We start from the raw sequence: 13271 nt of genomic DNA, 5'->3' as shown, positions 1-13271 counted from the left end.
TACGCCGACCCGACGTTGATGGTTACACCATCACTGCCAGATCATACGTCGGGCCAGTAGTGGTAAGACACCATCACCGTCATATGGTACGTCGGTCCAACGGTGGTAAAATACCGTCACCGCCCGCGCGCAACCAGCGGAGATAAAGTCGCCGATCACCGCCGACATACACCAACGGGTGCCAAAACCATCGGTAATGAGAGTTCTGGAGCCGACAGTGACTAGCTTTATGTAGTAGTGATTATAAAACCATGTATATTTTTCGTAAAACACTGCACCGATTATTTTATTCATTTCTCATAATTTAAAAAGAGAGAAGGTGGGGGAAATGTCTCTTTTATCCTTGTCTTCACGCTAACGCCTTCACTGCACAGAGAAGAAGTGCGACGAGGACATACCCGTGGCGACCGCGATGGTCAACATGGTCTTCCTCCACATCACTCTCTTCGTATTTGGTGCTCGCGGCGGACCACCTCACTACAGAACTCGGGGTTGCCCACAAACACAGCAGTACCGATCGACATGATGACGGCCATGACCGGCACGGGGCACATGAACCCCGGGCGGGAGCAAGGGGGAGGCAGCGGGGTTGGGGAGGCGTAGGTGGGATGCCAGGTCGGCCTTGGCGAGGAACGCCGTGAGGGTCGCGACCGAGGTCGGCGAAGGCCTCGACGCTAGCAGCGTGGATAGAGGGCACCACGGCTTGGACCAGCTACTAGTGCGATGCAGCGCCGGAGGCTGTGTGGTGGTGGCAAGAATCAGGAGGAGGACGAGGAGGCAGGCCCGTGCATGGGCAGGTAGTCGGAGAAGGACGACAATGAATCGGCAGTAGTGGTGTGTTATGACAAATAACAACTGCAGAGCTAGAGGTTGAAGATAAGGGTAGAAAATGCACTTCCCCCACCTGCTCTCTTTTAAAATGTGAAAAATGAATAAAATAATCAATGCACTGTGTTACGGCAAATATACACTTTTTATAATGACAGTTTGTTTTGATCAATTACACATTTGAGCAGTGTCCTGCAGCAAAATTTCCCTTTATATATCTGCATGGCACCCAAATTACACGAGGGCCCACATGCCGGTCTCATCACCTCCTCTGTCCCCTACCGGCCGTGGGCCCAACATATTGGTGCCGTATGTTATCGTACGTGCAATCAACATGCTACGTATGTGGATTACTTCAACAATTTAAATCTCATGTGACAAGATTAGTAAGCTTAGAGTTGATGTACATTTTCAAGGTTTAGGAACTAGTAGATGACACATCGCCTAAGTTCAAACACCGATTGTGCAGGGGTGTTTGGGTGTTCCTTCTAAATTTTAGTCGTTATCTCATCGGATATTTGACATATACATGGAGTATTAAATATAGATTAATTATGAAATTAATTACATAGTTTGTGACTAATTTGCGAGACGAATCTTTTGAGCCTAATTAGTCCATAATTTGACAATGTTTTGCTACAGTAAATATATGCTAATAACGGATTAATTAGGCTTAAAAAATTCATCACGTGGAGTACTGACGGATTATATAATTTGTTTTTTTATTAGTATCCAAATACCCTATACAACGTCCTCCCGACACACCTCCTAAATTTTAATAGCCAGATCCAAACACCCCTAAGTCCAACAAATTTGCTGGCCTCGGGCACACCGCTGGTATACTATATTTTTCCTGTAGATAAAGCTGGATTCCAATAGCCTCCAAAAAAAATATTTTTTATGATCCACGCACAATAATTCATGGAATCTGGTAGCCGAAGAAGTCCGGCCCTTCCGTCGTGTCCTGCAGGCCCAATGACTTGGGCACCACTTTGTACACATGTGAGCGTCACTGGATCTGGATGCTTCCGATCGTTGACTTGGGCACCACTCTGTACACATGTGAGCGCCACTGGATCTGGATGCTTTCGATCGCTGACTTGGGCACCACTCTGTACACATGTGAGCGCCACTGGATCTAGATACTTTCGATCGCTTTCAGAGTTTCAGTTCAGTTCGTCATCATCGAACAACCGCTAGCAGAGGTGTATGTGTATGCCACCAGTCCACCCTCGCCAGGCATAGCAGTAGCAGAGCACTCGCTCTGCGCACCTTGACCTCTCCTCTCCGCGCTGTCAGGGGCCATGACCTGCGCTGAGCAAGCAAAGATGGCGCCGGTGAAGGTGTTCAGAACGGCGGACTTCGTGAACGCAGCGAGGGTTATGGCTTGCCTTGAGGAAGTTGGCATGGAGTATGAGGTCGTTGAAGTCGACTACTCGGTCATTGAGCACAAGGGGCCCCAACACCTCGCAAGAAACGTACCATCAGGTATCGATAGTAGGAATATCCAAAGCAAGTAAGTTAGCGCTCACACTGACTTTCTTAATAGAGAAGACATATTAAAAGGTCTCACCCGACCCAAGGACGCAGTTTCCGTCTCGCCCGACCTCGAGGCCGCGGGGTCTCGCCCAAGACCGCGCGCTTCGTCTCGCCCGACCCTAAGGCCGCGCGCTCCGTCTCGCCCGACCCATTGGGTTCGTGCTCTGTCTCGTCCGATCCCAAGGCCGCGGGCTTCGTCTCGTCCAACCCCTTGGGTTCGTGCTCTGTCTCGCCCGACCCTAAGGCCGCGGGCTCCGTTTCGCCCGATGAGGACCCATACCGCCGTCAACCACTCCAGGTACAAGTGTATGGGCCTAGGTCAAAACTCTGACACCAGGGAAGAGGCTGGCACGACTCGATGTAACCCGTGGCCATGACGGGCCATACATGAGGATTCACATCAAGAACAGCGTCGGGCGTGCCGATGTTGTTCTGTCTAACCCTCGTATGAACGCTGACAGACGCGTTAGTTCACCACGATGTCCGCCAGGACGGAATGGAGCGCCATGACCGGCATATGACGCCTGCACATGACGCCAGTGACAAACAGGGCTACGACGTGGAGCCGTCCCTGTCGACATCTACAGGATCGGCGGGACCCGCATGAAGGAGAAGAAGGACCCGGCGATCCTGCAAGCCTTCTTCTCTCTCGTTCTTCTCCTTTTCCTCCGCTGTAACCCGCGCTTTCCCTTCGCCTATAAAAAGGGAAGCAGGGCGCCCCATGAAAGAGGATCCAGATCCGTACGAGATCGAACCACAAGATAAAAACACAAGAGCACGACATAAAGCATATGGCTGAGCAGCGATCGAGCTCTCAGCACCCGTTCACTCCTTTCACCAAAGACTTAGGATTCTTTCTCTCTCTCGCCTGTTCGTAACCCCTATTGTAAACTAAGTGCCGGTAACACGAACAGCAGCAAACTGGACGTAGGGACATTCTGCCCGAACCAGTATAAACCCTTATGTCCTCCGAGCACACCATCCGAACCAGACGAGCAAATACAAATTTAGTTGTCGGTGGTCCGAAAACACCGACACGTACCTAATCAACCCTGGCCTGGGCTATCGCTTAATTAGATCACTGCATCTATCGATCTGTTTATTGCTCTCTTCGTGCATCCATACAGTGGGTGGAAACTGATGTTCTGGTACATGCTGCCTGCAGCCTTTCGGCCAAATCCCAGCGTTTCAGGATGGGGACAAGATGCTCTTTGGTGTGCTTATAGTCCAATTCGATTCATCGGGCGAAGCTACGTTGAAGGTTGTGGGTGCCCAGGCACCCATAGAAATTTGAAAAACCACTATTAAAAACAAATTTTCACCATGATTGTAGATCAAATTTTTACACATATAAGAGAAAGGCACCCCCTCTAGTTTGCTCTGGCTTCGCCATCACTGCTACCTTACAGCCACAGAAACGCTAATAGATTGCTTGCTTTTGTCACTTGGAAACACGTCTCCTTACATCTCTTTGAACAATTTCCAGAGTCCGGAGCAATCGCAAAGTATGTGCTCCGGAAATACTCCAAGTCAGCTCAAGTCGACCTGCTGCGAGAAGGCAACCCGGAGGAAGCCGCGATGGTGGACGTGTGGACGGAGGTCGAGGCGCACACCTACTTGCCCGCCATCGCGCCCATCTTCTACGAGTGCGTCGTGTACGCTGCCGAGCATGGCACCTCGCCCAACCAGAAGGCGGTGGAGGAGAGCCTGGAGAAGCTCAAGAAGATGCTCGACGTCTACGAGGCGCACCTGTCCAAGAGCAAGCATCTGTATCTCGCCGGGGACTTCTTCAGCCTCGCCGATCTCAACCACGTCCCGTACACCTTCCACATCATGAGCACACCACACGCGTCGCTCTTCGACTCCTACCCTCACGTCAAGGCGTGGTGGGAGAGAGTTATGGCGCGGCCGTCGCTGAAGAAGCTCAGCCCCGATATGGAGATCAACGCCTGATCGCAAAATTCGATGATGACCCTGGATCAGATTGCGGATGGGGTCTATACGCGATTCGATCATTTCTTCCGGATACGAGGATTGAGCGCCTGGTGCAGGAGTTGTTGGAAGGCATGATGATAAATCCAAGGCGTAGCTTTCTCGCAAAATAAATAAATAATCCCTTGTTCTGCATCAGTTTGATTAACTTTGCTTGACGACTAAGTCGCCGTGCTCATTTCCCTTCCTGACAGTCCAGCAGATAAGATTTTTAAGTCAAGGAATGCGGAGCAAGCCGTGTAGTATGTTCTACATTTTTAAAACGATTTTGAGCTGAGGCATGTATCTGATCCTTGGGGTAAATGCCGAGGAAGCGAGATCCAGGGCGTGGTCTTTGAAAAAAATAGGAAAAAAGAAGAATAAAAGGTTTAGAGGGTTGATTAGTTCATTTCATCATCATCCATGTCCCTCGGCCATTCAAACATGTTATTACGAATAGGTCTCTTATTTCTGGAAAGATATAACAGACGAAGCTCACGTGTTCAAGCTCACCCACTCCTAATCCTATTACAAGGCCTAGGGTCCAGGTCATAATATTTTCCCTAGGTCAGGACATTTCTCCTTGCTTAAGCAATAATTTGCCCCTAAGTTTAGGATTTTTTTTCAATCGCCACATAAGCATTGCTTTTTCATAACAGAGGTTTTGACATTGATTCACTTTGTGGAGACCAAAGCCTTCAAGGGTCTTCAATCATCAAGTAACAAAATTAAGCTCCCGGATGGTACAACCAGCCATTGTCTTGTAGGTGACGACTTACATACTCTACTAGAGAAAAGATTTTAGGAGACAGACCCAAACAATAACAGAGGCAGATGCATAGTGTCAATGGCCATATTCGCTTGTCTTATGAGTCGTACTATTTCAGCGAATAAACAGTGTTTTTTACTCACAACAAATCAACGAACAGTACTTTTAGCCATGGCTTTTTAGCAAAGCGAACAGGGCCTATGTCTCCAAAAATATGCTGTGATTTTCCAAGGCAGACAGCCTATTTCTGGAGACACTTAGAAAACAACCATCCCCTAAAATCGGTTAAGAGCCTCTGTAAATGAGGACCATTCACACAGGTTGACCTCTTAAGAGACCAACCGCTAGAAATAACCCCGAAGCCTGTATGCATGCGTCGATGGGCCCATCTCGGTCCGATATCGATGTCACAGTATATAAACGAGAACCAAAACCCTAGTCTCACTCCTCACAGCCTCATCTCCCGGTCTCTCTCTCTCTCTCTCGCCCACTGACTCCCTCACAGTTGGCGCCGCCTGAGCGAGCACATGTGCGGCGGTGTCTGAACAAGTAGCGGTGAGGAGGGCTACGCTAGAGCGAGCGGCAGTGAAGAGGGCAGCGGCGGATCCGGCTCCCAAGCCGACGCTAGGATGCGGCGACCGGCGAGATCCACGCGCGCAGTGACTTGTAGCGCTCCTCCGGCAGCGGCACGGGCGCTCCTCCCATGACGACGCGTGAGGCCTGACCCTCTCATCCAGCAACGACGAGCAGGACTGGGGCTCGCAGCGGCGGCCGTAACTCATGGATCCGGCGACGGCACGCATGGATCTAGTGACGAGCGACGACGACGTGTAGATCTAGCGAACAACAGCGGGCATGTGTCTGCCTCTATAAATCTTGAGTTAGGCAAGCCTTGAAGCGGAGCCCGGCTGCGTACCTCAGAAAATCAATTTTGCCCCTATGTGAAAACGATGATTGTAGTAGTGATTGTTGTGAAGTGTTGACTTGGTAGATGCTCTAAAAAGAATTAGAGGAACCCTTGCCAGCACAAATGGAGTGGAAAATTTAAGTACACGTACCAAAAAAACATACCAAGAGGGTGTTTAGTTGGGCAAAGTTTGCGCAGGCAAACTTTGCATAGTGAAGATGCCCTACTGTAGCATTTCGTTTGTATTTGTGAATTATTGTCCAAACATTGACTAATTAGGCTCAAATGATTCGTCTCGCAAAGTTAAAGCAAACTGTGCAATTAGTTTTTGATTTTGTCTACATTTAGTACTTCATGCACGTACCGCAAGTTTGATGTAACGGGGAATCTTCTTTTTGCATAGTGCCAAATTCAGAAGTTTGGGGGAACTAAACATGGGCCAAGTAGATAGCTTAATAAATATGTGCTCCTTTTCAACTGCTAATTAATGATCAATGGATAATGGTCGCCCACCTGTAATAAGGCAGTCTCAGTGGTTGAAACTACGCATGATTTTCATAGCAACCATGTCAACCATAAATCAGCTCTAGAAACCATTTCACACAATGCATGTTTCTCCCCCGAATAAATATTACTTATTTTTCCTTTCTCTCTCCTAAGCCCATCGTCTTGCTCTGGCCATCGGGCGTGAGAGCTCGTGCTCACGGAGCCTGCACGGACGACCAACGCGGAGCGGAGGAGCTTCGGCTGGCCTCCACCGGCGGCAACGGCCGTCGGCGCGGCACGAGAGCGCGGCAGCGGGCGAGCTCTCCCGCCAGCACGCGAGCGCGGCGGCGCGGACCAGCGTGGAGGCGCGCGAGCACAGCTCCAGCCCGGCGCGAGCCAACGCGGCGGCGCAGGCAAGATCCCGCTGCGGCTCGGGCGAGCGAGCTCTCGGTGCAGAACGCTAGCGCCTAGCGCGGGGGCGCGCGGCTAGCTCGGAGGCGCGCAAGCAGAGCTCCAGCCCGGCGCGAGCAGCGCAGGCGAGCTCCCGCGGCGGCTCGGGCGAGCGCAGCTGCGCATGCGAGCTCTCGCGGCGGCACGGTCCAGCACGCCTCGGCCGAGCGTGGCGGCACAGGCGAGCTCCGTGGCGGCGCGGGCCAAGGCAGCGCGCGAGATCCCGCTGCGGCTCGGGCGAGCGCGGATGTGCGTGCGAGCTCTCGCTGCGGCACGCGAGCGCGGGCTAGCGCGAGCAGAGCTCCAGCCCGGCGCGAGCTAGCGCAGGCGAGCTCCGTGGCGGCGCGGACCAAGGCAGCGCGCGAGAGCGCGGCCGACGCGGGCGACCATGGCAGCACGGGTTCATGATAGAAACCGGTGGTTTGTTCCCAACGGAGATTTCGTTGTTTCTCCGTGCATTGGGTAAGTGAAGACGTGGTTTCTCTCGTAGGAAACGATTTCTTCAGTTTTTTTTCTCTTTCCTCGTTAATTGAGCTGCTATGTCTGCATTATGCTTAGTTGGGGTCTCATTTAATAGAGATACAAACCACCATTAATTTTCTATTGGAACTGCCCTAATATTGTTAGACAAAATCAGTTCTTAAACATTCACATGGATGGTTGGCAAACTTGAAGATAGCCATCTGTTCAGTTCATAGTGTGCCACGGAGGATATGAAAACCAAAAGAGAGCACATATTTCATGGTAATATGCGGGTGCGGGTGTTGACCAATGTAGCACAGATTTTACTCCAATGAAATACCGTTGAATGGGCCATGGCAGTATATTAGGATCCCTTCGATCTCTTTTCCTCACCTAGATCCGGCGGTGGATGGCATTGAGGAACCATGTCACCGGGCCACGGTGCAGCGGAGAGCCCCACTGGCTTTAGGCATTGGCGGCTGCATGCTGCGACAGCCTGGAGCAACGGTTGCGGGCACGGACAGTGGTGGCGTGGTGGCTGCCGGTGCGAGGGCACGATGCGTTGCGGCGGTGGTGTGCCTGTCGACATGCTAGCTATGATGGCCTGTTCGTTTCGCTAAAAATTATTATAAAAAAAATATTATATTATGACTGATAAGTCAGGCTAATAAATTTAAACGAACATGGTTTGATGATGAGAAGTGGCCCCGTGGCAAGCAACCACTGCAACCACATAACTAGTTAAAACCATGACTCAATATCTCCCCTATTTCTCTCCACTCCCTATCTTTTTCTTCTTCTCTCTTTCACTCATAGGCCAACATTTATGGTGAATCTACTGACATTATATAAAAAAACACACATCACACACGCGTGTTAAGGCATATTAATAACGCGTCTGCAGTAAGGTCAAGTAGGAGGAACCAAAGACAGCAGCGACGGAAACGACAGCGGCAACCATCGACTTTTTGTATTTTTAATTGATTTAAAGAGGTGACCGTACTGTCTTCCTCTAAACATACTCTACCCCTAACTTAGAAAATTAGTTACATATGAGTTGGTATTTATACGCGTATGTAAATGTCTGATTAACATACTCTGTGGTAGAGGCGGCGGCGTACACACTGCCCACCTCTTGATAATGCTATTTCCGTGACTCAGAAAATGTGTTTCACAGTACTGTAGCCTAGCATCTTAAGACATTTTGTTGGATATATTATGGGCTTGGCCCGTATAATATTTAATAAATCAAATAAAACTCTATGTTACGTAATATTAAGCGTTGTATGGTTTAATACCGTATGGGATTTTGACTGAATGTTTACTCAGCTTATATGGTTGGAAATTATTCATCTTAATTGAGAAGCTCAGAACAGGACAAAAGGGTGCCACACACGCGCGCGCCGCCGCCGCCGTCGTAGGCATGGGCGTGGCAGGCAGGCAGCGGGAGGGCGTGGCCAGGTTTTGCCACTTAATCTATATAATCACGAGAGTTTCTCTCCTTGATGGTGGAGGCGAACTGATTGCGACAGTTACCGTCTCTTTCGCTCTCCGTCTCCATCCAAATTCTCCGCTTCGCTTCCGAGAGAGACCGCATCTCAGCAGCCCTCTGGCTTCCCCGTCTCATACCTCTGCGTGCACGGAGAAGCGGGAGAGCAGGTGCCTCCGGAACCCTCGTCCGCCTGCGAATCTTGCACGGGGTGTGCGGCGATTAGGTTTTTGGGGAGCGATTCCGCGACTCGACATCTTCTTCCTCGGTCTTCTTCCTGGTGATCCGTTCGTGGAACTGCACTGCGAACATCATCCTGCATCGACTGTGGTCCACGACTTCGAGTAACGCACTATGTCGACTAGTGCGAATAGAGCCTCCGATGCCCTTGGCATGGGACCCTCCGTTGGGTACAATCTGATCTCTATGATTACCACATTTTTCATTTTTACTATATCGATCTGTATGTCATGTTTGCATGCTGTAGCGTTCGTTAGTGATTTACACATGCACATATATGTTGTCACAAACCTGCTGATGTTATATTTCTAGATTAAATTGACCATAAAAATGCCTAATTTTCTAACAATCCAAAAATCTAATCTTAGACAATTTTCTGTCAGTGGTTTTGCTGCTGCTTTAAAGCCAAGAAATTTTGATGGCAAGAATTTCATGATATGGCGTGCCAATATGGTATTGTGGTTAACTGCGATGAACTGCTATCACGCTGCACAGGGAAAGCCTGAACAGTTTACTCCTGAGGAGGAGCAAAAGTTTTTGGCTGCCGATAACTTGTTTCGAGACGCCGTGATTAGAGCACTTCATCCTAAGTATGAGAAAAACTACATTTCTTGCATATCAGGCTAAGAATTATGGGATGTTCTTGAGGCAAAGTTTAGAGTTTCTGATGCTGGTAGTGAGTTGTACCTTATGAAGCAGCTGTATGACTACAAAATGGTTGAAAACCATTCTGTAGTCGAACAGGCTCATGAGATACAGGCGCTAGCAAAGGAACTAGAACATTTCCCATGTTTACTGCCCGACAAGTTTGTGACCGGCGGTATAATCGCTAAGCTGTCACCTTCTTGGAGGGATTTTGCTACTTCTCTAAAACACAAGAGGCAAGAGTTTAGCGTGGCTGAACTTATTGGATCCCTTGATGTTGAGGAGAGGGCGAGAGCAAAAGACAACCGTAGAAAAGGAGTTGGGTCCTCCGCTGCCAATATGGTGCAGAAGAAAAACTCATTTGCATCCCATAATAAAAAAAAGAAGAACATGCAAGAGAACAACAATGCAAAGCCTAAGCAGACTGCTCAGTTTAAGAAGAAAAATAACAAGAAAGGTGGAGGTTACTTTGTTTGCGGGAGTGATGAACATTGGGCAAGTGTGTGCCCAGACCGCAAATATAAGCAGAAAAAGAAATCAGCAAACGTGGTGATTAGCGAGACTGGAGGAGGAACATCTGGGTATGGTAATTCTTCACCTTTTGTTCTTTCAGTTTGTCTTTCACCTGAGTGGTGGATGGACAGCGGTGCTAATATTCATGTGTGTGCTGATGTTTCTTTGTTTACTTCCTATCAGGCCAGCAGGACTGGAGCCTCGCTGATGGGAAACGGTTCGCATGCGCATGTTCTTGATGCTGGTACGGTCGTTCTGAAGTTTACTTCGGGAAAGACGGTGCTATTAAAGAATGTGCAGCATGTCCCCTCCGTCAAGAAAAATCTTGTTAGCGGTTCTCAGATGTGTCGCGATGGCTTTAAAATTGTGCTTGAGTCCAATAAGTGTGTTGTGTCGAGACATGGAACATTTGTTGAAAATGTTATGATTGCGGAGGCTTGTTCCGCTTATCTTTGCTTGATGATGTGTGTAATAAAGTAGTGAACAATGTTAATATTTCGGATGAGTCGAATATATGGCATTCACGACTTTGTCACATTAATTTTGGCTGTCTCACGCGGCTTGCAAATCTGAATTTAATCCCAAAATTTAACTTAGTCAAAGATTCTAAGTGCTAGGTGTATGTGAAATTGAAGCAACCGTGCAAGCCTCACAAGGCTGCTGAGGCGAGGAACTTGGCACCATTAGAACTCGTTCATTCTGATTTATGCGAAATGAATGGCGAATTGACTAAAGGCGATAGACGATACTTCATGACATTTATAGATGATTGTACTAGATTTTGCTACGTGTATTTATTGAAAACTAAAGATGAAGCGTTGTATTATTTTAAAGTCTATAAAGCTAAGGTGGAAAATCAACTTGAGAAGAAAATCAAACGTTTATGGTCCGATCGCGGAGGAGAATATTTCTCAAATGAATTTTTTGAGTTTTGCGCGGTGCATGGAATTATTCATGAGAGGACGCCACCATACTCACCACAGTCCAATGGGATTGCAGAGAGAAAGAACCGCACTCTAACTGATTTTGTTAATGCCATGTTAGAGAATGCGGGACTATCTAAGGACTGGTGGGGTGAGGCTATATTGACAGTGTGTCATGTCCTGAATAGAGTGCCCACAAAGAACAAAGAAATTACACCATTCGAGGAATAAGAGAAGAAGAGATTAAATCTCTCTTACCTATGAACTTGGGGTTGTTTGGCAAAGGTGAATGTGCCAACAAACAAAAAGCGAAAGCTTAGACCAAAGACTGTTGATTGTGTTTTTCTTGGTTATGCTATTCACAACGTGGGTTATAGATTTTTAATTATAAATTCTAGTGTTTTTGAGATGGCTGTTGATACAATTATGGAATATAGAGAAGCTATATTTTTTGAGAATGAGTTTCTCATGAAAAATGCACCTAGCATGACTGGTCATGAATTTATAATTCCCATGAGCATGAAAATTTTACTCCGATAGAACAAACTGAAGAACCCTATATGCAAAATCCTAAGGAGGATGACACTATAGTCACAAGAAAAAGTAAGAGACAGAGGACTGCAAAGTCTTTTGGTGATGACTATATTATGTACTTTGTGGATGACACACCAACGACCATTGAAGAGGCATATTTCTCTCCTGATGCTGACTTATGGAAGGAAGCAGTACGGAGTGAGATGGATTCTGTTATGTCTAATGGAACTTAGGAAATTGTTGATCGACCTTATGGGTGCAAGCCTATAGGGTGTAAATGGGTGTTCAAGAAAAAGCTTAGGCCTGATGGTACTATCGAGAGGTACAAGGCAAGACTTGTGGCCAAGGGTTATACTCAAAAGGAAGGTGAGGATTTCTTTGATACTTATTCACCGGTTGCCCGATTGACCACCATTCGAGTTTTGCTTTCCCTAGCAGCCTCTTATGGTCTTATCGTTCATCAAATAGACGTTAAGACAACTTTCCTAAACGGAGAGTTAGAGGAGGAGATCTATATGGATCAGCCGAATGGGTTTATAGCAAATGGTCAACAAGGCAAGGTGTGTAAATTATTAAAGTCATTATATGGCCTAAAACAAGCTCCTAAGCAGTGGTATGAGAAGTTCGACAGAACTTTAACATCTGCTGGCTTTGTTGTGAATGAAGCTGACAAATGTGTGTACTATCGGTATGGTGGGGGTGAAGGAGTTATCTTGTGCTTATATGTTGATGACATACTGATCTTTGGATCCAGCCTCAAAGTGATTGAGGAGGTGAAGGAATTTTTATCTAATGATTTTGAGATGAAAGATTTGAGAGAGGCTGATGTTATTCTTAATATCAAGCTTCTAAGAGAAGGTGATGGTGGGGTAATTCTGTTACAATCCCACTATGTGGAAAAGGTGCTAAGTCGCTTTGGGTTTAGTGACCGTGCACCTGCTCCTACACCTTATGACCCGAGTGTGCTATTGAGGAAAAATCAGAGAATAGCAAGGGATCAGTTAAAATATTCCCAGATCATTGGTTCGCTCATGTATCTTGCTAGTGTAACAAGGCCTGACATCTCATTTGCTGTGTGCAAGCTAAGCCGGTTTGTGTTAAACCTAGGAGATGATCACTGGCGTGCTCTTGAGAGAGTGATGCAATATCTAAAGGGCACTATGAGCTATGGTATTCGTTATATCAGACACCCAAAGGTGTTGAAAGGCTATTGTGATGCCAACTAGATCTCTGATGCTGATGAGCTTTATGCCACAAGTGGATATGTGTTTTTGCTTGGAGGTGGTGCTGTTTCCTAGAAGTCTTGCAAGCATACTATCTTAATGAAGTCTACAATGGAAGCAGAACTCACAGCATTAGACACCGTTGGCTCTGAGGCTGAGTGGCTTCGTGATCTCCTTATGGATTTACCGGTTGTTGAAAAACCCATACCAGCTATTTCTATGAACTGCGATAACCAGACTGTGATTACGAAGGTTAACAGTTCTAAGGATAACATGAAGTCTACAAGGCATG

At 47.6% G+C, this 13271-nt stretch overlaps 1 protein-coding gene across 1 annotated transcript; it reads left to right on the top strand.

Annotated features, from left to right (window-relative positions):
• Positions 1–2096: 2096 nt before the first annotated feature.
• LOC136452199 (probable glutathione S-transferase GSTF1) lies at positions 2097–4413 on the top strand. The gene is made up of 2 exons (XM_066452836.1): positions 2097–2316; positions 3854–4413. The coding sequence occupies exons 1-2, from the start codon at positions 2133–2135 to the stop codon at positions 4318–4320; spliced, it is 651 nt and encodes a 216-aa protein (XP_066308933.1). The 5' UTR covers positions 2097–2132; the 3' UTR covers positions 4321–4413.
• The last annotated feature ends 8858 nt before the right edge of the window (positions 4414–13271 follow it).

This window comes from Miscanthus floridulus, chromosome 5 (assembly GCF_019320115.1).
Source record: "Miscanthus floridulus cultivar M001 chromosome 5, ASM1932011v1, whole genome shotgun sequence".
In the NCBI taxonomy this organism is placed as follows: Eukaryota; Viridiplantae; Streptophyta; class Magnoliopsida; order Poales; family Poaceae; genus Miscanthus; species Miscanthus floridulus.
Note: the sequence above shows the minus strand (reverse complement) of the source record. Positions and strands in the feature narration are given on the sequence as shown.

Coding starts and splice junctions, on each gene's coding strand:
- LOC136452199 (XM_066452836.1), top strand. CDS start 2,133: ATGACCTGCGCTGAGCAAGCAAAGATGGCGCCGGTGAAGGTGTTCAGA. Junction 2,317..3,853: donor CGCAAGAAACGTACCATCAG/GTATCGATAGTA, acceptor AACAATTTCCAG/AGTCCGGAGCAATCGCAAAG.